The following is a 25623-nucleotide window of genomic DNA, read 5'->3' as shown; positions in this document are numbered from 1 at the left end:
GCTGTACGTTTATCAACACTAAACAAACTATCAAAATATATTAAAAGATCGCGTGTAGCAAAAATATTAAAGAAATTAATGGATTTGTATGCGAAGTGTTTTATACTTAAATCATTATGTCAAAAATTTAATAGTGTGATGGTGCATTTTAAAATGAAAATTGTATCAAAAAATTGTCATTAAATTGATTATAATTGTTTTAATTGACTTTTTAAGTAAAAAAAATATAATTTTTTTATTTGAGAGCGTAGAGATAATCACATGTTTTATTTTCTTTCGATCACCAAACCTAGCCCATTGAATGGTATTTTGACATAGCCCAACATCTTTGTATTCGGTAAGGTGTTTCCCCAATCGATCGATAAAGATATTATAGATAAAAAATGTTACATTTGAATCGCTTATGACTTTAGCAGAAATAAACATAGCAAAACAAGAAGTATACCCACATAGAGAAAACAGAAGTTCAGATAGAATTTGTTAACCATTCACTCCTTTAAGAAATAACTGAATTTTAAAAGAATCTACCCCTATTAAATTTAAGTACCTACTACCAATAGGTCGACCTGCATTTTAATAAAATTACTACTGGATGGTTGGTTTTTTAAACGAATACAGATCCATGCCATGGTAGTTTTTAATGATATGTTCCGTGTTTCCATTATTTCGTATTTGTTTATTACAATTGAACCAGTGTTTAGTTATTATACAATCGGTCGAGATACATATTATGTAGATACCAAACTGAAATAGCTATCGACTAATTTTATTTCTAATATTCATTTATAATAATATCATACTATTGAATTGTTATTAACCAAGGCTTGACGGTGTAAATAAAAAGCATTTCAAGTTACAGACATTTTCATCACAGTTCTGGAAAATCGTATCAAAATACATTTTAGTGTTAAAAATAACCATAAAATAATTTGTAATAATACGTGGAGACTATTTTTTTTAATTTATGAAATATTTAAGTAAGTATTTGTCTTTGAAAATTTAAATGACTAAAATGCCCTTCGTAAATATTTAGAACCACTGCACTTAACTTTAATAAAGACATTTCTTTTAAATATAAAGTCCGATTACTACTTACTTACCTACCTACAGTACCTACCTACTACGCGAATTTCAATATTTTACTGCGTGTACTAAAATAAAATGATTCACGACCGCTACATACTATTTCAAAGTTCGTTAGCCGTATTTTTTATTTATTTTAGCAATGAATACGCTCACAGAAATATGCCGTATTTACCAAATAAGCTTTTATACTGGACATTTTCCAGCTGAAAAGCTCACGTACTTTTTAGTTTCCAATAGCAGACATTGGCTTTTCGTTTGATAACCCAAAGCACGCGCCGCGGCAATTTGAATCTGGGCCATTAATGTTCAAACAATGGCATCTAAATAAATTCTGTCAGTTATTTTTTTACCATTCTGTTTCAGGCTCTGTCACATTTTTTTTTATCTTCTAAAGTAGATTGACGTTATCGTGGCGTCATAATCATTTTGTTCAGCGGGGGTGCTGCCACACGGCAGGTGTTAACTAAAATCAATAAAATAGTTTGTTTAGTTGACTTATAAGACAAGCTTTTTGGAGAGCTTTATCTTATTTCCGGGTGTAATAAATGCACATTGGGGATCCCTTTTATCGAACAAAATTACTTAGTAGGTAAAGCTTTTCTAGTGTAGGTACGAGTAAATTATATGTTTTATTCTTGTTAAAGGTACATTACCAGGCCGGAATATATTTTTATTTACTTAGTGTAGACATTATATCAACAAGATGTTATGTTATATTTAATTAATATGCTAATAATATTTAATGGTGATCTTTTACCAGTAATGTTTGATAATTTGGCCAGGAACAAAGAGAAGGTGGGTGGAACTTCGAGCGATATATATTATGCCTTCCACTCTGAGTCAGCGATAGCAACCATAAACAATAAACCACCATGACAAATTAATATTAAAGCCAGTCGCCATAGACCAAGACTTTGAAGCCAGATTTGGTTTATGACTTAATAACGGTCAGACCACAAATTGCAAAAATAGAAAGCCCATTTAATGTCAAAAAATATTACCAATATTGAATGCGCGTTACGTTTACATGACAAACATACAGACATAATTATTGAAAATAACATAAGTATTCGTTATTACATTTTTAAGTTAATCCGATATTTATATGTACTCGAGAACCCCCAAAAGGTAACCCACTTCCCTTATTTCTGAGTTCCCTATAATAAACATAAGAATTCCTACCCCCGACTACTTCCTATGGAAAGAAATCGTTTTTACTTACCTATATGAATAGTTAAGGAGTTGGAGAAGTTGGAGACTGTTAGGTCTATTTTTATTCGGCTTGTAAAGATTTTTTTCGAAGTCCAAGCTATCTTTCCGTCTTTTGGAAAATCCACTGGGAATACGGCTGCCAGCGGGTTTTCCGTGCAACATGATTTGTGGAATTCTAATTCCGCCCATCCTTTCTATGTGTGCATTCTAGAATTTTCTTCGTTTTCTTCCCCATCTATCCACACCCTCAACTTCCTAAAGTCCTTTATGTCATTAATTCTTCAAATAATATGAGTATCCTCATTCCTAGGCTACACAGCATACGTTTGTTATAGCTTTAATCTCATTTTTAATTCTCATACTTACCTACATATTTTTTTGTAACATTTTTTTTGTGTTATACCCAGAGTGTTGGAGCGGAGTTCGGAGCAGGTGCACGGAGCAGTGGAGCAATGGGGTTTAACCCAGAGAAGGAGTGGAGCCGGAGCACTGAAAATTAGTAGTGCTCCACTGCTCAGGATGTTTTTTTATTATTAAATTTCCGTCCTAAAATCAAATGAAAATACTGTATTTGATACTTTGCAACACGAATTATTTGAGATATTACCGCAACACTGCCGAGTAATAAATAATCTCACTTTTTAACAGAAGAGAAAAGATAATGAAAGACGATTTGCTGTATTTTGTTTAATACAATTAATAATGAAAATGACGAATAATAAACATTATTTGAAAACTACTTTTTTTTTTTTTTAACATTTATTTTGTACACATATAATAAGTACCTACTAAAACTTTTTACCTGGAGCGGAGCATACCCTGGAGTAGAGCTGGAGCAAGGGTCTTGGAGCGGAGTTGGATGTGGATGTGGAGCAACTTAAAAAAAGGTCTGCTCCAACCCTCTGGCTATAACATTCTTCTATAAAATTGACCTTTTGTATCAAAAATGGCAAACAAATGACAATAATATTTCTTGTAGGTTACATCACAAATCAAGTTTTGACTTCATCAGTTCTCGTTCTCTAATCTTTTCAGCATCCAACAGTTCCGCACGTCAAGAAGCTCTGATGCGCCTGGTTAATGTTACCAGTTATAACAACTACATTATTAAAAATATAGCGGGACCTCTGATGAATCATGAAAAAGAAAATGAATGTTCATAATTTATTCATCTATTATTCTATTGTATTACTGCGATGCAAAATTATTAAACAGGACAGAATTCTCAATTAGCATTCTCATAAAATATACTAAATAAATCTCAAAGAGTTTGTTCACTAGTTGTTATTTTTTTATTTTTGTGTCATGCTAATTAATTCAAAAATATTTTCTGCACACAAACAAGGGTACTTACATGCATTCGTCTTGTATACTGAGTAAAACAACAGATGTAATTAACATCTAAAGGGCCTTATTTAATTGGATACAGCGTCATTGTTTTTCATTGAACACATTTCTGTTTTTCATGCTAACATAAATGTTCTCATTATGCTTTTACGTTTGTTTAAATTAAATTAAATAACTACCTACCTTGTTGTTCACGTATATTAATTCAAAATGATGTGGTTTAATACCAATTAAAATATATATGTGTACGTTTGTATGCTTGAAGATCAATTTGCGTCTACGTTTTTTTCATTTAATTTTGTTTGTGTCGTATCACGCGCCCAATTATGTTAATTGAGTATAACAAGAATTTCATATATTTTGTATAAGAAAATACCAAGTCTTTCAGGTATTTAATAAAATATAGCTACCTTTACTGGGTCCATACGCACAGAATGTAATTTATGACGAGAAAATTGCAGTTTTCTTTCATAATATATTTGCCTGCCTGAATTACGTCACAAATTTAATTTCACGGTACGAAAAAGTAAAACATAGTTTATATTATATTCTCAGCAACTAAAAAAATGAAAACACTTTATTTAGAATTAAGATAATTATATAATTGAATGGCCTCGACCAATATATTTTATGAAATATAGTGATAAATAGATTTTTTAATACCTACTTAAAGTCTATAAAATTGAAGATAAATACGACAAAATAAATATTTATATACGTACCTACCTATATCAACTGTAACCTTGCCAATATTCTTTATTTGAAAGCTAACTTAATTAAACATTTATGATTAAGTATTTCTTTTATTCAACGAATAATTCACAAGATTTAAAAATGTACCATTATAATTATTAAATATACATAATTTAAAAAAACGCTTCTGAGAAAATTTAATATAACCAATAGAAAAAATCTTTTTTTTAAAAAGTAAGACACCCGGCAGGATCGAACCTGCATCTCCTGGGGTTACGCCCCATTCCGGGCATTATCCACTATGCTACGAGATGACGACAAACTTTAACTATTGGCCTTTTAATACCTGCTCATCAGCGTTCTTCCAATGCAGGTTGGATTGGTTAGGTGTCTTACTTTTTTAAAAAAGATTTTTTCTATTGGTTATAATATATTTTCTCAGAAGTGTTTTTTCAAAATTATGTATGTTAAACATTTGTCTTGTAATATCAATATCTTAAAATAAATAAATTCCATCTTTAAGACCCGACCGTATTTAAATACAATCTGTGTCAATCATTTATCAATTATTTATCACCCAACCTAGTAAGAAAATCTCAATACTTTTTGTCGTTCATTCTCAAGTAACCCCGAAGTCGAGAGTTGTCAATACTTATCGTGTATATATATTATACTTTGCCATCCAACAGACACCATTTAGCACTGCATTAGGGGTAAAAATTTTTACCGTATACATGATTTAGACATCTTTATTTGGTAACATACTAAAAAAATCGATTAAAATTGACATTTACAAACATATGATGTGCCGCCTACTTCATTATGCTTCACATCAATAATTCACAACGTGAAAAATCAAAACGCCTTTTTTAATTGATGCTTTAGAATGAGTAGTATCGTACATAATGCCACTGTGCTTAATTATAGGTGGCCACGCCATTGCCTCGTTTATAAATTTTTATACGAAAATTCGGTTTTTTTTTTTGACATTGACAGAAAATGTTTTAATATATTTTTTAAATTGTTTTTCCAATAGGAAAAAAATCTTTTACCATTTACCCGAACAAAAAGAAGCGCTTATTCATTTTCGTTCGTAAAATGCCGCTATTCAAGATACCTGCGAGTATTATTTAAATTTTCCTGTTCTAATTAATGTCATAAATTTCTAAATTCCTAATAAGAAATAAATACATTTTAACATTTTTTACTCCATACTTTCAAAAATATACAATAGTAAATATATACGATATGTCATAGTGGCTAGCAGTGGCGCAGTCGCCATACTAGACAATTATTTAGAGCTTACATAAAAAAAATAATTTATATAATATTTTTAATAAATTTTTTTTTATTCAACAAATAATTCACAATATTAGAGAGTGTAACGTTTATTATATTGAACATAATATAAAAATTAAAACACCTCAAATACTTAGACACTAAAAAAAATCTTTGAAAAAATACGACGCCTGACTAGACTTTTAGACGTCTTTTACGAGACTTTTACAATGTACTCTACCAATTAGTCCACGGATATCCTATCTAATTTCATAAACATTTCAATATGTAAAACCCACAAGTTTATTTCGCCGTAATTAGATAATCCTCCCTGCTTAATATTGATTAAACACTAATAAAACAGAGATATGCATGGTGTATCGCATTCACATACACACATTTACTTACGAAGATACAGTTGGGCAGATAAGCAACGCACAATGCTAAATTTGCAGACACGTATTAAATTGACCAGTTAGAACAATATTTTCTACCATCGTGTGATTGAATTATTTCTGCAGTTTTATTTTCGAAACATTTATTAACTTCACCACATATTTTAGGAAGTTTCACATATATCATGCGTGGCCTGCACAAACACTCATTATTTTACTTATTAAAATAAAAAACGTACAGTTTATTAATAATCTGTCGTTAGCTGAGATGGTCTGTTGGTGTAATAAAAAATATGTTGATGGATTTGTAACCCGTAATAAAACAAATAATAAATAAAACTAATACATAAATGCTGAAAAAAGTCTTTGGTATTTATTTAACTTCCCTTTCCAATGATTTATCGCCATAATTTGACGAGCTTTTTCTACGCATATCGAAATAACCAGAACACGTATACACGGAAAATATTTATCAAGACGTCAATCAGTCGTAATGCCATGCCGAAGTTAGTTCACATGAACAGTATGATGGATACATGAATAAATTACGACAAACTATTAAACCAAAACTGGTGGCTTAGGTGGCAAAGCTTCTGAGATAAACAGATATAATGATATATAGACCCAAAGAATCTTATGGCATTTGGCTTATATCACTTCGTAACTGAACGGGTGGTCTTGCCAGTTCATCAAGATTGTAGACAACTCTGACCTTATGTACATATTTTCGTGTCACGTAAATTATTTTCCAAACATTAAGTGTATACAATACAGAACTTGTTGTACGCATAAGTTACACGTTATCTTCTCTCGCTACTAACAAACACAGTAAAGGGTGGATACTAGATAGCTACAACATTAACAGGGTCTAATTTCGAGTTGCTAACTATTTAAAACAAACATTTAGAACATGGCATAATTTTGATGATTAAATTGCCCAATTTATTTCGGCGTAGGTAGGTATACGTAACTGTTAGTACATACTACATATATGTAAGTATTATAAAAGTATAATGCTTATCTACAAAATGTTCCTACATCTTTTTGCAATAAACTATTTTTGTACTTTATTTCTTCTGCAATCCAATGCGGATCTTGGCCGCCTCGTGAAAGGGTTTCTTAAGAGCATACATAAGTGAAATGGCAAATAATTTTCAACAGAAGGTAAAACGAAATTTCGCAGTCGTCGCCAATCGGAGACTTGCACCAGGTGTGAACACGTCAATTTGTTTTGTAATGGCGTCGGAGGAATATATTCTTAAATCGTGTAAAGATGAATAAAAAAGTTCCGCATGTACTTACCGTAATATACTATTATTACGAATATAATAATAAACATAACATTAAAAGGACGCATGTTAAATTTTTATGACACATTTTATTTCGTTCGGCTCGCGTCATTTGCACAATCCGCGCATCGCCTAGTCACGATCTTTTTAGACCATGCCTCAGCTGAAGTATTATAGCCTTACCATTATTTTATTTTACAAGAAATTTATATTAGCTACTTACTCACCCTATTAGGCCCGTACTTTAGGTCCTACCCTAATACACATTAAAAAAACATGTGAATTTGCCAGAACTGGGATTCGAACCCGTGACGACTTTATAAGCCAATACATTACCGCTCAGGCATCGCGAAAGAATGAGGAATCTGATCATAATTAAATGAAGATCTGGTATTGCACCGATTTGCACTAATCGGTTATTAAAATAAGTGAACCAGTTCGTAGTATTGATACAATAATAATATTTTATGTAAATAGGGATGACGGCAGTTTATTTGAAAGCAATTGCCTACGATATTTATTCCGTTAGGGCTCTCGCCACGGCCCACAATAGTCAGGCTCCAGCATTTCTCCAAACAGTTCTCTGCAATATTATTTGCACAGAACAGTATTAAAACACGTGAATATATAAAATTATGTACCTAGGTAGTTATTTTCAACATCGAAAATAAATCGAGATCATATGTACTTATAACTATTCATATTTTAATAGATTATTGGGTTGTTGGATTGTTAAAATCTCAAATAAGTACCTATATTCTATATAGGTACATATCGTAAACTATGAAGCGATTTGTCAGTCCAATTCCGAACTGATTATGAGAAAATATTACATGTTTTACCTGTTTGAAATTTGATCTTTAGATAATCATTGTTATGAAATTCTCGGTACCTATCTGTCAAACTATTAACCAGTGGCCTGAAACTATTTCATTTAGCGCTTCACTAATAATTGTAATTGGGCCACATGACAATGTTAGAATTTAAAGAAAATAGTTCCCGTTGAATTATGCAATTCTTTTAACATAAACCATGAATATTAACTTAACTATTCTTCTTCTTTCGACCATGTCCGATCGTAATAGGATCATATGGGCCTCCACAGAGTAGAGGCGTGTATTAACAGATTTTGTTTTTTACGAGAAATGGATGTCAGCCACTTGCTCAACATATTAGGTCCATACCCTGACACCAGTGGCGAAGGGTGGAGGTAGGCTGTTAAGATTCGCTATAAATAGTGCACACAAAACTTTGTTAGTCATATGTATTTGTTTTTATTGAACTAAGACTACAATTTACAGATGGTGTTAATTAGTTTTTAAAAATCAATTAAACCCTGCCTAAACGAAACCATAATAGTTTTGGTCTGATTTGGGCGATACGACAAAATTGTGCACACTTTTTCATTCATAGTTATTTGTTTTCGTGGGATTAAAAATACATATTACACATATTGTTGATTCATTTTTTTATTTCATTAAGTCCTGCCTAAAGCAAACTATAATAAATAAAAAATATTATTCTATCTATAAAATATTCAAAGTTATGTATGATTTAATTGCATAATTTTAGATATTTTATAAATAGACATGTATTTTTTGACTATTACCTATTATGGCTTGGTTTCTCAGGGTTTAATTGAATTTTAAAAACCAACCAACACTTTCTGTGAATTGTAGTCTTATTTCAATGAAAACAAATATGTATGTTTTTATGTGCACTATTTATGGCTGTTCTTAACAGCCTACCTCCACCCTTCGCCACTGCCTGACACACACAAATTGAAAAATAATATGTGTACTTGCCAGCCCCAGGATTCAAACCTGGGACCCACGCCGTTATAATCCAACGCTTAAGCCACGCGGCCACCGTGGGTGTCATTATAAATAATGCATATTGCAGGAAATGCCTAATTTTAGGCTACTGCTGAATTAGTCAATGTGTCCTGTATTTATTTTTCCGTGCAGAAATCTGCCAGTCTGAAAAAGACTAGGTATTGTGAACAGGTTATTATAAATTTAGAATAATAGTATTTTTCTCAACCGAATTTTTAAAAAATATTATTTTACTCTCCTCATATTTTAAAATTGTAATGTGAGTAGGTTCTAATAACATAATTTCAAACATAAAAACCTCGATTTTATTTTAAATATATTTTTTAATATTCTCACGCCAGCCCTGGTAGGGGCTTTTTATTTATATAGGTTCTTTATCACTCGTAAATAGATTTATGCGACTTTTAATGTGTCATTTAATTAGTAATCAATTTATGTTCAATGACCTATGATTCTTCTGAACCATGACCGTTTTGTTTGATCTTGAAAATGTTTAATTGAGGCAGGACGAGCAATAAACGAGACCTCCATGAAGGTTATAAAAATATCAGTCAGTAGGTACAACACGCGTAATTATATGTATTATTTACCCAGTAACTTTACAAATTCAACTTTTTACTAATTGACAAAGTTATTATTAATGAAAGTTAAATGTCATACCCCATATTATATTATATTGATATTGTAAAGTAGTGTAATTATGAAATATACCTACCATTTAAATACATACATCAAAAATAATTAAAACAACATCAAATAATATTATATAACGTAGATAATGAATAAAAAGCTTGTCTGTAGTTGTGTTGTGAAATACCACAGAAAACTTTTAAAATTTGATTTACTCAAAATACTGGTTTAATGCTTGGGCCAATTAGTTTGTAAGCCCTCAATTAAGATTATTATAGTAGCTATTTATAATTTCTTTCGTGTTATACGAATACCAACAGGTTTATTTTATACTGTTCGCCGTAATGTTTTCATATTTGTATTGTTGATTACAGTTGATGTTTAAATTTAATTTATACGAATACCTTTTGGCTGAAAACATGGTGTACCCATCACACATCATGTCAGAAAAACATTAAAACCGCTTGACATTTTCTTCGACTAGCATTTCGCCCAAAGGTAATTCGTACGAATTTTAAAAATACAGTCAACCTCTTATGGATGCGAGATGTCACAATAACCCGTAGGTGAGCAACTGTAATTTTACCTATAAACCAGGTGTTATCACTAGACTCAAAGTGCGGAGTGTCTGGGTATGGTTAATACAACAGGAAAAGTGTGGGGGCCCGTGATGAAAGTAACGATAAACTATTCTTAAGTAGTAGGCGGGGTAAATTTGGAAGTCAGTGGCTAAATTATTATGGATATTTTTCTATGTGCGCGCCTGATATCAATATGTACCTAACATTATTATAATACTCTTTAAAATACGCAAAAAATATTAAGTAGATACGAGGCACTGATAAATTTGGAGGTGCCTACTCTTTAGACATTTATGCCTATTGTGTAAACTAACTGCCATTCGATGTAATAAATATACTGATAAATAGGGGAAAAAACGTATTTTAAAAATGTTTGAACCGCTGCGGACCAAAATTATAATACAATACTTACCACAATTTATTATAGTATAGTATGATTGTGAGGTAACTCAAATCAACTCAAATACCTATAACTCTGAATATATAAAATACGTTTACAAGTCCCATCAGCAGTAGCTATCAGACTACTTCAACAACAATAATTGACAAATTTAAAATGAAAATGATATTCACAAAAAGCTTTTCCGTTTTGTAAGTAGTATGTACTTATCATTACATATTATGAATATTTGAATATAATGTAGGTACGTTTTTCAGTATACCCATAATCTTTTCGTGAATACTTTAATACGATTTTTCTTCAATTCAGCCTCAGGTAAAGTTGCCCCACCTGACCTTTTTTCATACCTCGCTATATAATGACAACCAAATAAAAACAAGAAAGGTTCACTTCACAAAAAAAATCTCCGATATCAAGAGGTTTCCGATGAAAATCAAATAAACAGAATTCTCGATTTCCTTAAGGGCGTCCATTGTTTTAAATAACGTACAGTTTATTGTATTGTTTATATAGCTCGGGTTTCAATATAAAAGGTTTTATTTTCAGAAGTGCATTATAACAAATTTGACCACTTAGCAAGTTTCCTCAACTAGTCATATCAGTGACATCGTAAATCTTTTGCCCTTTTTATCCATAGAACTATTTTCTAATTTTTAACCCGCCTTACTGTGTAAGTGTTACGGATATAATATTTATTAAAGCAAAAAATACACTACTTTTAAACTTCAAAATTGTCACACGTTCATCGTTATATGCGCCGCGCATCAATTTATAATTAGGTGAATATTATACTAAACTACACGATAACTAATAATAATAGTATCTAGTGTTAGTAGCCAGAGCAGTTCAAAACTATATTTTTAAAAGACTCGGTTCAGGATTCGGTTTCAAGATAATAAATACTTCGAATGCGGTATGGTTCTTGGGTCCAGTTCCTGTTTTTTTTAAATCAGTATAGGTACTTACCTTCGTATACATACAACTTAATCATCGGTCAGCGCTCGAAATAGAAAAGTTTCTGAACCGGAGCGCTCGATTATTTTACAAAAATATTAAAGTGTGCGAGGTTTTTTTGTTATATACATTATATTATACATACCAGTGGCGAAGGGTGGAGGTAGGCTGTTAAGATTCGCTATAAATAGTGCACACTAAACTTTTTTAGTCATATGTATTTGTTTGTATTGAACTAATACTACAATTTACAGATGGTGTTAGTTAGATTTTAAAAATCAATTAAGCCATGCCTAAACGAAACCATAATAGTTTTGGTCTAATTTGGGCAATACGACAAAATTGTGCACACTTTTTCATTCATAGTTATTTGTTTTCGTTGGATTAAAAATACATATTACACATATTGTTGGTTATTTTTTTTAATTCGGCAAGCCCTGACTTAATCAAACTATAATAAATTAAAAATATTATTCTATTTATAAAATATTCAAAGTTATGTATGATTTAATTGCATAATTTTAGATATTTTATAGATAGACATGTATTTTTGGACTATTATCTATTATGGCTTGGTTTCTCAGGGTTTAATTGAATTTTAACAACTAACCAACACTATCTGTAAATTGTAGTCTTATTTCAATGAAAACAAATATGTATGTCTGAAAAAGTTTAATGTGCACTGTTTATGGCGGATCTTAACAGCCTACCTCCACCCTTCGCCACTGATACATACCCTCTTACCTAAGACGGACAAATGCAGTCTTTAGACATCTGAAACTAATTTATACGAAATATGCTGTCAAAAATGATATTATTATGTTTCCTACCTTTACCTACCTGGTTTTACGTGGTTGCATGGTTTTTCTACCCCAGCAGAACGCCACAATTCTGTACGTATAAATAATGTATTATTTACGATCCTTTAATTATTATACCATACAATATCCCAAAGGCGAATCCTGGAATACAAAATCCAAATCCTATGGAATGGTACAAAAACTGTCATTATCCAGAATTTATGTTAAATATATTTTGTAACAAAACAACACAAAATCTTATTATTGTTTTTAAAAATAAGTGTGTACAACATGTCAATTTTCTTATTACTTAATTTATGTAAAGAATTTTATAATAATTCTCGAACTTTGTTAGTATTCAATCACAACTATTCAAATAAACAACTTTTTTACGTCGAAATGTACAAAATTTGAAATTATATAATAAATTGTTTTAATTACCCACTAATTCCTCCATGAGAGATTGATGATCGAAAATGAATAAACAAAAGAACAAAAAACGTAATCTTTGGAACTTCGGTATTTTAAGGGATTCCGATTCATGTTCGAGGATTTGGCATCAAGAGTTCTAGTCACAGTTACAGTGCTAAAACAATTAAAGGATCTTAGGGTTCTAGTGTTCAGTTCTGCTTCATTTATTTCAGCTATACCTATTTGTAGCTTAAGAAATATTTTCAATAATTTATCAAAAGATAGCATTTAATCGGTTTCAATTTAATTTCAAATTTTTATATTCAGAAATCATATTATTAATTCGTTCACTTGAAATTTTTCAATTTATTTGATACAAAAATATATACAATATGTGTATATTGGAAGCAAAGGCAACAAAGTCTAATGGTATTACGCGTGATATTGTAACCTTTGCTTCCAATAGTCTCACATATGTTCATATGAAAATGTTGCTTGAATGATTGAATAAGCAGTTTAATGAGAAAATGTAACGTTAGTTTTCAAACAGCTGTGCAGAAATTTTCTGAAATAAAAATCGTTTTATTTTTTAGATTTAGGTAGCATAAGCTAACTACCCAAATATTTTGATATTATGCCATGTAGCCGTACTTATAAAAAACCTAAGCCCTTTTTTATATCTTACGAGAGTACACAAAAGAAATGGGCTAAGATGAAACATCTCGGGAAAAATATGAAAAGTATAAAATTTATAACTCATTTACGCATATTTGATGCCCCGTTCTCCAACAAAGTGGCTAAAGCCATAAAAAAGTGTAATATTTTTCGCTGTCTTAACATATTTTTTGCTCGGTGTTATGATGGAAATAAAATTCATTCTTATTACGTAAATAAGGCACATAAATCCTTTTATGAATCTTCAGATTTCATTGATTTTTCTGAAAACTATTCCACCAAAAATTTTAATATTATTACAACAATATATTACAACAAAGTATGAATCAGGATAACATTTTTCAAAATGGCCTAGAACCCAAGTAACCATTAATTTGAAGAGTCATCTACATCACACAGATATTAGTCCGGTGATTCCCAAACAATCTTGGAAAACCCGTACACATAACCTTCACAAACAGACTTTCAACATCTAACGACTATCTGGGCCGATCGAAAAATGTCACTTTGAAGACATATCCAGTCGTAATCAAAGTTGCTGTTACGTTTACATTTGCCTTTATAATAGCTACCGAACCGTGTGCAGTATTTTAAGAAATAAAAACAATACAAAATAACTTTTTATACCGGTGAAAACTATCCACAACATGTTAGTGTCCAATAGTTTTCAGTTCGTCTAAATGCAGAACTATTAATTCTTACTTACATTTGATTTTTTTACGAGTGAGTTCTTTGAAACAACTTACTGCTTACTTACAACTGAAATTATTTATTATTTTTATGGATTATATGCATTATATTTTAGTAGGATTATTGATGCACACACTTGTTTATATAAATAATAAATAACTGAAGTAGGCTGTTTCGAAAACCTCCTCTGCAAAATATTTCAAATTTGAGGTTAAATAGTTCTGCATTCATATTATATTTTTTAACGTTGATCAATATACTATCATGCAAAGATAATTTATAACAATGACAAATGCTCATAAGTAGAGCGTATGGGCATCCACATTCTGGATAAAATAATATTAAAGTACCTACCTACTTAGAATAGTTGTTGGCCGTTCGTGTAATCCATATGTTACTTACACTGAATCAAAGCCTTTCTTAAGGCCACCGTGGGTGCAACAATATAAATAAAGTTAATCTCTTAATATTTTTATGGTTAAATAAATTAAAAATATTTAGACACTTACTCAGAAAACTGGTTGGGAAACACTGATATTTCACATCACATATTTCAAATACTATTTGTCGAATCTGCAACAAAGACGTCTACACTTTTCAAAAATCAGATGCATAGATATTATAATGTCTCAAACTATGTAATTATACTCAGTACATTAAATACAAAAAAAATATTGAAAAATAAACAATATTGTTTATTTATTATTGACACTCACATTCAACCGATGTCAGTACCTGCTATGCATAATATAAAACAACCATTTATTTTCACGAAAAGGCAGCTTACATATCAATCAGCTTAGATACCTAGGTAGGTAGTTGTGCCGTACGGTGACGTTTACTTGAAGAGATTCTGTTTTATAAATATACAATATATACCTAGTGTTTGCTGTATTATTACCTATATATATATACATTGGGTATCGTAACTAATTAAATCGCTGCTAATAATTGAATCATAGTATAGTGTGTCCAGCGCTCAAAATGAAAAATTTTACGAACCGGAGCGCATTTTCCAAAAATATTAACGCAATTATCTTATTTTATGTATATCTTATAAAAATAAGTGTTAGATTTTTTTATATGGCCTATCTAGCTCAGATGGTCAAATTAATTTGTCCACGAGACGAAGCGATAATTTTGGGGATTTCATGAACCAAGACGGAATTTCGGTGCACTCCGGTTCGTTTCAAGCCCTGAGTGCGTCTGTGTAGTATGCGATTTACCATACAATTGCAAAAGAAATAAAAAATATTATACAATAATTTATTGAATATTTACGGGAATACCCCACATCTAAAGCATCCATAAATTGCACCCCACTAGAATAGACACCTAAAAAATGTATTCTACACATTTATCATTTGTATTGAGAACTTCGGCCGTAATAGGGGAGGGGCTGTCTATAGTTTGTCCAAGCTATAAGATCCTTTCTTTGAATCAAGAATAACATGCGAATTACTAACCCGCGACCATAGCTTCAGAGGCAGAAACTCTTTTATTAGTATTACTTAGAATGGCAATAATAATAGTACCCAGTGGCGAAGGGTGGAGGTAGGCTGTTAAGATCCGACATTAAAAGTGCACACTAAACTTTTTCAGTCAAGCGTATTTGTTTTCATTGAACTAACACTATAATGTGTAAATAGAGTTTGTTATTTTTTCTAATTTAATTAAACCCTGCCTAATCCACACCATAGTAGATAATAGTAAAAGAAAATATTCAATTATCTATAAAATATCTAAAATTATACCAGTAAATCATACATAATTTTAATTATTTTATAGATTTTATCGATTGTGGTGTGTCTTAGATAGGGCTTTGAATTAAAAAAAACTAACAAATATCATAATATGTGATGTGTGTTCTTAAATCAACAAAAACAAATAAATATGATTGAAAAAGTGTCCACTATTTTTATTATATGGTTTGGTTTTTAGGCAAGGTTCAATTGAATTTTGAAAAAATTGACCAGCACCATCTATAATCGTATTCTTAGTTGAATGGAAACAAATAATAATTATAACTGACAATGTTTAGTGCGCACTTTTCATGTCGAATCTTAGCAGCCTACCTCCGCCCTTCGTCACTGATAGTACCTGCCTAACCATTGGTTTACTTAATTATTTACTTAACGAATGAATTTGTGGAATAATTAATTATATTTCCTGATTAGTGATTATTACACATCACGACCTTATATTTTTGTATTATTTTTATTCATTTGCTTCAAGTGGCCGATGTGATAAAAGACCTAATTTTATTGTGAATAAGTTGGACTGTGTTAAATATAGTATTTAACAAAATTTACAGTGCAGAAGTAAAAAATATTAATAACAAAGGAAAAATTAAAAAAAAAAACGGAAGCATTAATTAATTACATACTATCATGACTGAATAAAAATGAACTGTCGGTGTTATATCATTTGTTAACGTAAAATAAAATATAGTCTCTTACCTGGTAAAACCATGGCTAAAATCCGATACTATTTATTATAAATGAAATTTATCCATATTTATAGGTATCCCAAAGGATTTCAAAATAATTGTTGTATTCCCACTAAGCAAATTCATTCAATTAATATACCTTGTATTCCGAGGGGATTTTCTCCGAAGCTTTCAAGCTTCTATTTTGCGCGATAAATTCAAGTTAAATACTTGTAGATAGGTATAATAGGATTACAGTAATGTTCTTAAGATAAATACCTAATTATCGAGCGAGAATATTATTGATCAATCAGGAAGAAGGAATGAATTGGTTTTGATCTATTGTCGAACATTGTCTAATACTAATATCTTCATATTAATTCAGTAGGTAGGCATTTTGTTTACAAGCTTACAAATTGCTAAGTATAAACCTTTCAATTCATTACAATAACAAAAATAACAATTTTTCAATCAAAAATAAAATTGTTTTTGATTTTGATGGATTTTCTCAAAGCCTAGGTATTTATGATTGTTTCACTTCTATTAGTAAATACAATACTATTAAACTACACTACTTCCATTGGGCCTCTAGACTTGTTGTATTGTTAAAAAGAACATAATATAATATGTAAACCCACGATGGTCGCGCGGCTTAAGCGTCGGCCTATAACGTCGTAGGGTCCAGGTTCGAATCCTGGGTCTGGCAAGTACACATATTGTTTTTCAATTTATGTATGAATCAGTGTATGGACCTAATGGCCCCCACAAGGGGGGGAGCTGACAGGGCTTTAGCTTGGGGGTCCGGGCTCATGGGGGGCCCGGCTTGGCGAGTCGACCAGATAAGTGAGATAAACACATCTCAAATTTGCTGTGCTAGTAAAAAAAAATGCGCTAATTTCCTTCAGTGGTGGTTATATTTTCAAATATGTGGTTGTGTAACGCAGTTTTTAATAATTGTGTGTAGTTACTCGATAACTCCGTAAATGAAGTGATTGTAAATACCTATTAAAAATACACTAAATACCGTTATTTTATTTTACCTAGAAGACCATTTGGAAAACGCTACTGTAGAGCATCACACTGCTTTAACCTTAAGGCTATACTTCAGCTGAGGCATGGTCTAAAAATATATTGACTAGGCGATGCGCGGATTGTGCAAATTACGCGAGCCGAACGAAATATAATTTGTCATAAAAATTCAACATGCGTCCTTTTAACGTTATGTTTATTATTATATTCGTAATAATAATAGTATATTCATTGACATGTTTTCTTTTTCAAGTACATGCTGAACGTTTTTTAGTCATCTTTACACGATTTAAGAATATATTCCTCCGACGCCGTCTCAAAACAAATTTAAGTGCAAACAGGTCGACTATCGCTCTCCGATTGGCAACGCGGCCGAAATTACGTCCCACATACTGTTGAAAATTATTTGCCGTTTCACTTATGTACGCTCTTAAGTGATATGCAGGGGGCCCCGTCAAAGATCCTTCTGAATGTTTAGGGCATGATGGACCTAATAGGTTGAGCAAGTGGCTAACATCCATTTCTCGTAAAAACAAAATCTGTTAATACAAACTCTGTGGAGACCCATATGATCTTATTATAATCGGACATGGTTGAAAAAAAATATTAAAAACATGCATGAATACAAAATTTTTCCCCATCACTATCATATCGTCATTTTTAAACCCTATCCTATATACCTGATTAAGTATCCGTAAAAAAATATATGGATATTTATAGTTCATGAAGCTGATGATAAATAATATTAAACATATTATATTGTACAGTGTATGTAGATAATGGACAGTGGTCAAGTAAGGGGGAGCGCGCAGGGAAAGTACCTATTTCGCACAGTACAGAACACAATCATTTACGTACCGCTTTGGCTGATTCACTGACCACATGGCTAAGTTTTGACTTTCATCTTTATAAAATTCATTTAATTTCACAAAAATTAAGTTATCCCCTTATGTTAAAGTTTGCATCGTATATAAGAATAGGCATGTTTGGTAGCTTTTGAAAAAAATCTTCGTTTAGAGGGGGAGGTACTAGAAATATTAAAATTAATGAAGTTAATTTTATTTGGCTCTACCGCTAATTCGAAATTTTAAATAATATTGCAAAATTATAATATACAACAAGTACCTACTGAGGTTTTAAATTAATTATTTTTTTCAATATTTAATCAAATAAAAATGCCTAATAATAGTTGGACTAAGTAATGTTTTTAAATTAAATTGGTATTTCATTTTTAAAAGTAATTATAATTAATGAAGCTATATTTTATCAGTAAATATCTATCTTAAAATCATTGGTGTGATAACAGCGCCACTAGTGACCGGAGTTGAAAGCTATTTCACACACACACTTCCTAACGTATTATTTAAGATAAAATCACATATCTAATTTATCAGCATCCTGAAATCCAACGTGACCTTTTTTTGTTAAATAGAAAGTTGATTCTGACATTAACAATAAAATTAGCGCAAATTCTCCCTAAAAATAAAAAACGAAATCATTCATACCTACATACGTAATATGCCATTAATTTTGTATCTACATGACGACAATTCGCAATAGAACACACTTTTGCTTCCAAGAAACTTTTCCACTTCCACAAGCTTCCATCATTGCCTTAATTCCATACATATTGTTCCCCTTTCTCCATCGTCCAACCAACTCAGGAGCGCCTTTTGGATGGTTCAGATGGTAAAATAGAGATTTTGGCAGCTGTTGAGATCGATCCATACATATTTCGATTAACATGCGCGCACACTGCTGCTTACGCTATTCAGATGGTGACAAGTTGTATATGGAAGAAAACGAAAACCAATAAATTATCATTTTTTATGTAGGTATTAGTAACAGCTGACGTTGGGGAAAAAAATATTTATTTTATATGTGGCTGTATACATTTATATTATATTAAAATGTATCTACTATGCATAATAATAATAATCAAAGCATCTGAGAATAGAGAGCAAAATAAAGTTTCAATTCTGTCGCGTGTGTTCGCCACATACACGCTAATGTTTTAATTATTATGGCGGCAATAAACGATGCGTTCATTGAATGTCATTTATATTTACGATTTTAATGCAGTGAATGCCACGTGTAGGTACACATATTATGTATCTAGTAATAATATCAATCCCAGAGCGTTTATCCATCGACCCCTTCCAACCCATCTATTCTATACACAATGCTGCTATCGGCGGCTATCGACGGTAGTTTATCATATTATGTATGTATTGAGGTGGTCAATTGTTACAATAAGTTAACTGTCGGAAATCTCAAAAAGTGCTATGTTTTAACAGCACCTTTCTTGGCTGTGTTAACTTTTAGAGTTTAACATACAGTTTTGACAGTTTAGACAGCTAACTTATTGTAACAATTATAATACCTGGATACTCTTACGATCAGTGCATTATTTATGGTGGACCTTACATAAATGATGATTTTTATTTAAATTTACATTAATTGTCAATATTATGTGGATACTTATTTTTGGTTTGCTCCTTATCGTAAGATAATTCTGAAACGACCAAAAGCGATATAAAAAGGAAGTCTTGATACACTCCATCCGATACAATACCATTATTGATAATTTTTGTATATTAAAAATTTTACGGTACAATTATTGTTTGACATTCGGAGGAAAATTGTTAGGGATGACCTAAATAAGAGGTCACGCTGAAATTCTATTGATTCGATACTTCAAGTATCAATACTTGTACTGATACAGTACAATACTAAATATCAATATCTGTATGTGACAGGTAGTATGTACGGCGTATTTTATAATAATTAGGCCTCGCTCTAAAAAACTTTTTTCTTTTTAGTTTCAAAAATGTCGTGTGTTGGAATAACGATTAGTTATTATAATAATAAATCGAATTAATTACCTTCCAGTTGAAAGACGGTGTACACCAAGAGATACAAAATCAAACGAAGTAATTCAATCATTTTCACTCGACGACTGCTCCAAAGGAATACTTTAATTAATCGCACTCTATATTATTAATAACATTGCTTTATCAAACTGTAATATTTAATTAAAATTAGTAGTAGCTCTTTACGTTGATAACTCGTGGAAAGATTAACATTAAATCGTCTGCTTTCTTTGAAATTTAACCACGACGTCGTTATATAAATCAATGCTTTTTAGCGATAAGTATGACTATTAGGCTAATTTATGAATGTCATTTTTCACTGAATGTGGCACACATTTTATTCATTTCCATAAGCTCTAAAGCTTACAGGAGCTTCATTTTAAAGCTTACTTCTTGCGACAAAAAATATTCATAATCTTTCGTGTTCAGTATTTTTCTTCTTATATATAACACAGAATATTTATAGTATTTGATATTCTTATTATTTTATTTTTAATAATCACACATTTTTATATTAATTGTATGTTACGTGCGTTATTGTTTATGGAACACAACAAGATTTTTTTAATATTTTTTACTTACAATATACGGAAAAATTTGTTAAAAATATGTATGTACCTAAATTGATTTTAATTCATGCTAATATGTCAATAAAAATCATATAATAATACACTTACTAACAACGATATTTAAAATTCTCTAAATAAAATATATAATATTTTTTTATGAATGCAATTTAAATGTTATATTATTATTATTGTATTATAATCATTAAAATAATATATTAAGGGGTTATAAAGAAGCGATGGTTTATTTTTTGAAAAATGTTTTGTGACGTCATAAGACACAAACAATAATACATGTCGTATCGTCACTTGTCACAGTCTGTCTAATCACTACGGGGGAGATAGATAAACTTTGGTAAACACACCGTTCACTTAATGTTTCTGAAATCCGTAGAAAGCTCATTAGCAACCGTCACGAATGGCGGTCCGCGAGTGACTGACGATGGGAACCTTTCTGTGTGGGCTGGAATACTTGCGTTCTCCACACAAAATGAACCCCTTTTAAAAATAAACTTTTTTCCTTTTTTAATAACATCTAATAACTTTCTTTTAATAATATCCTACGCATAATATAAAGTTATAAATTATCAGGAGAAACGTGATAACTAAGGCCAGTGACCGAACTTTTTATATAATATCTCTGAAACCGTCGACTTGGGATCAAATCCCGCAGCTGGTAACCAACGTTTATTTAATCAAACTAAAGCAAAGACCCAATGGGTTGGCTAAATGTTTCATAACAGTTCTGTTATAACCATTCCTCATAAAATACTCTTAATAAACCTCAATTCTATGGATTTTCATATTATACTCTGCTTGGGGGAGAAAATAATTATAATTTACTACCTACGTTTATTTTTATATTTAGAAACTTTTAAAAAATTAATTAGTTATATATTTATTATTATTAAAACTTTCATAATTTAAAATGTCTTACATTCTCTGTATGAAGTTATGAAATATACCTACTAAAATATGTCATTGTTTCAAGAGTATTTTTTCGTTCATTATTAGGGAAGTGTGGAATTAATAATAATAATTACTTTTATAAATGGTTTCCAACCCATATTGACATTTTTTTTCTCATAAATAAAAAATATTAAACACATGTATTTGGCAGCAATTAATTGTTGCTCATTCTGAATTTAAATTAAATTATGACAAAAGAAAACGGCGGTTGAAACAAAAAATATATTTTAATGTATTTTGTTTATTGATACTATCTATCTGGCAACCAATAGTATTAAAAAATAATCCATTTTTTCAATGCAACGAATTATTTTATTTCACTTAGATACCGTAATTCTCGCGAATTTGATGCGCGCGCCAATCACGAGCCCCCGGGTGAGCCGAGCGTAAAATACCACCAAGCTTCGTGAACACACGATTGAGAATAGATGGATATTAAAAAAAAACTAATATCAGTGTTTATTAACGGAGCGAACACCCTATACTTTATTGGATAATATAAAATATTGGCAAAGTGTCTCCGTCGAGTGCAATAACTATCTTTGAATAAAAAGTATAAATCTACTTATGCCATTGGTTTATGAAACATCTTAGAGGGTAAACTATGTATATTCTACATTTTTTCAACTTCTATACCTCTTCAAAGAAATTAAACTGCAATAGCGATTCTATTTTTACTTTTTTTTATTATTTGCCATAGTAGATGTAAAGCTAGTCAGTCTCGTGTTTAGCGACGCAGAAGCCCAACGCACTGGCTGATTTGAAGACCTCTTACGATTAAAAAAAATAGCAATCGAATTTAAATTTTACAAGTAAATCATTGTATTCAAACGATTTATTACTTTTATTTAGTATAAATTATATAAACGTGGTTGGTATAATCGCATTTAATTTATTGACAAAAGAATCATTTTCAAATTCCATGAATTACAATAATAAAGGTACATTTAATCCACAGAAAATAAAAATAATTCCCTGATGTAATCAAAATCTTCTATATTATATAATTCTTGGTGATGCTGCCAAAAGTTGGTAAGTCGATAAGGATTATTGTCTCTATATATTATATAAGTTAATAATATGTATGCAGAAAAAAATTCAAGGTCATCTGATATATAGAACATGCATATGGACAAATAAATAAATTAGCATTATGCCTGATGAAAAAAAACCACGTCCACTGAATCTACTATCAAATACGACTAAGTAGGTATATAATATTCGTAATTTCTGTCTTATTCCGCTCTCTCTAAATGTTTAAACACCTCATGACCAATGCATTGCTCATGACCTACAACTACATATTTCCACGGAACGTTACCGAGCATTTTTTTTGCGGAATCTAAATAAATAATATTATCATTAAAAAAATAAAAACATGAATTTATGGAAAATGGGCATCTTTTTAGATTTAAGTATAGTTTAATAATGTTGTGACTGGTTTAAAGTGTTTTGAGGTTCCCATTTAAATTTTCAAACGAATCAGTTGCTCCATTTGCGTCACATAAAATTGCCCTCGATTAATGTATTGAATTCATTGGTGTTCACGATGGATATAGGTCAAATCAACGGTGTATAATTAAAAATAATACTGGTTCATTATTTGGGAAAAGATAGGTACCCAAAATGAGCTGATCCAGATCTTAGCAGGAGCTATAAAAAATAAAGTTGTGTCATCAGTGAAATCTCTTATGTGTGTGTGTGTGTGTGTGTGCGTATATTATAATAATTTATTTAATTAAAATTTTTGGAAGAGACTAAAATTATTTTATTAATAAGTGTCGATTATATGTCTAATCATCCCTAAATGTTTATTTTATTATTTCGAAAAAATTGAGACATTTTCTTAAAAAGGGGGCGCGCAAATGAACTTTGCCTAGGGCACCAAATAACTAATGAGTAATTAATTGTAAATATAGTATATTAATTGATTATTCATAATTAAAAGCTTTTAAAATACCTCGTTTGTCATCTACAAATACATTGGAGTCCTGCCGATGACATCAAGATCAGAATTGAGATGGCAAAAAGTACGATTGAAAAAATATTGGTTATAAAAATCAGACAATACCGATATATTCGATATCTAAAGTGGAAACAAAATTTTAGGAATAATTTAAAATAATATTAATTAGGTAACATAAAAGTATCAATTGAGTTAGCATTTACTTGATAGAATTACATTTTACAAGAAATGAAAATATAATTAATATTAAATTCTACAGGTTTTTAAAAGGTTTGTCGATAGCTATTTCGGTTGTAACACCATTATCAAGACTAGATAACTAAAAAACCTGTAGAATTTAATATTAATTACATTTTCATTTCTTGTAACATAAAAGGTTTAACAGGACTATAATTTTATTAACATTGTGTTTGGTTTTACTTCTCAAGGGATAGAAGTAAAAAAATTGCAAGTGTAAAAAGTATAATAAACTGATAAATCATTAGGTGGAATTACCAGTGAGGAACATACACATCTACCAGGTATTTTTAAACATCAATATCTCTACCATATCTGGCCTTTACTTATTATTAAAGGTTTATATACTTATGTACATATTTTTTGCTATAAAATATTAATATTTTAAAGAGATTTTTATATTTATACATATGTTTATTGTTATCCATACTTTTGATTTCCATATATTTCACGAATACCGGTATTGGTATTTTCATTCGGTATTGCAATCTCTACTACAGTGTACCCGTACTGGAATACGACGTTTAAGGCTGGACGGATCATCAGAAGATATTGACAGCTTTCGAATTATGGCTGTATCGGCTTACTATACGGAGGTTTTAAGACAACCCGATATACCAAGAAAACTTAAAACTACTATCAAACGCAGAAATGCATACTTCGGCCATATTTTCCGCAGTGATGGATATGATTAATTTACTCCAGATTATACAGAGAACGGTAAAGAACAACAGAAACGTGGGCAGGTCTACATAACCTCCGTAATTGCCTCAATTTCTAAGGCGTTGGTAATACAATAGGGAGATTTACCAACTATAATTTAGTCGAGAACTTTCGATATAAGATAACATCAAAAGAGGAGATTCATATTGATATTGATTATTCAAATATACCATTCGTTATTGAAAATAATATATACTTTGAAATAGGTAGTTCATGTTGGTCTTATTAATCGTTTATTTATGATATTAGCTGATTAAAATGTCAAACCTAGTCAATCCACTACACAACTTTAAAGTAGATCTATTATCATACACAACCTAATCAGACCAGTTGACTATTCTGTTAATATTTTTAGTTTGAACAAGCTTAGATTTGACATTGCTGAATGAACATAATAGGCTTACCTAACTAAGCCTAAATAATTTACAATTGTGCACAACAATGCCCATACAATTGTCAGAAGTACAATACACAATAATATAAAATGTATTATTTATCCTCGTACAAAAGAGCAAAGGAAAACAAGGTGCGCGTGCGACACTGGTCATTTTGAATG

At 30.7% G+C, this 25623-nt stretch overlaps 1 protein-coding gene across 1 annotated transcript in view; it reads right to left on the bottom strand.

Annotated features, from left to right (window-relative positions):
- LOC147078438 (uncharacterized) overlaps positions 1-21589 on the bottom strand; it is a 111816-nt gene extending 90227 nt beyond the window's left edge. The window contains exon 1 of the mRNA XM_085957081.1: positions 20619-21589. Coding sequence (XP_085813207.1) covers positions 20619-20679 — 61 coding nt within the window. The 5' untranslated portion in view covers positions 20680-21589. The remainder of the gene's footprint in view (positions 1-20618) is intronic.
- Between the last annotated feature and the right edge of the window lie 4034 nt (positions 21590-25623).

The sequence above is a fragment of the Rhyacophila brunnea genome, unplaced genomic scaffold (genome assembly GCF_057557595.1).
Source record: "Rhyacophila brunnea isolate RB1 unplaced genomic scaffold, BYU_Rbru_1.0 scaffold_11, whole genome shotgun sequence".
In the NCBI taxonomy this organism is placed as follows: Eukaryota; Metazoa; Arthropoda; class Insecta; order Trichoptera; family Rhyacophilidae; genus Rhyacophila; species Rhyacophila brunnea.
The sequence above is the reverse complement of the archived record's forward strand: the minus strand, read 5'-3'. Positions and strand labels throughout refer to the sequence as shown.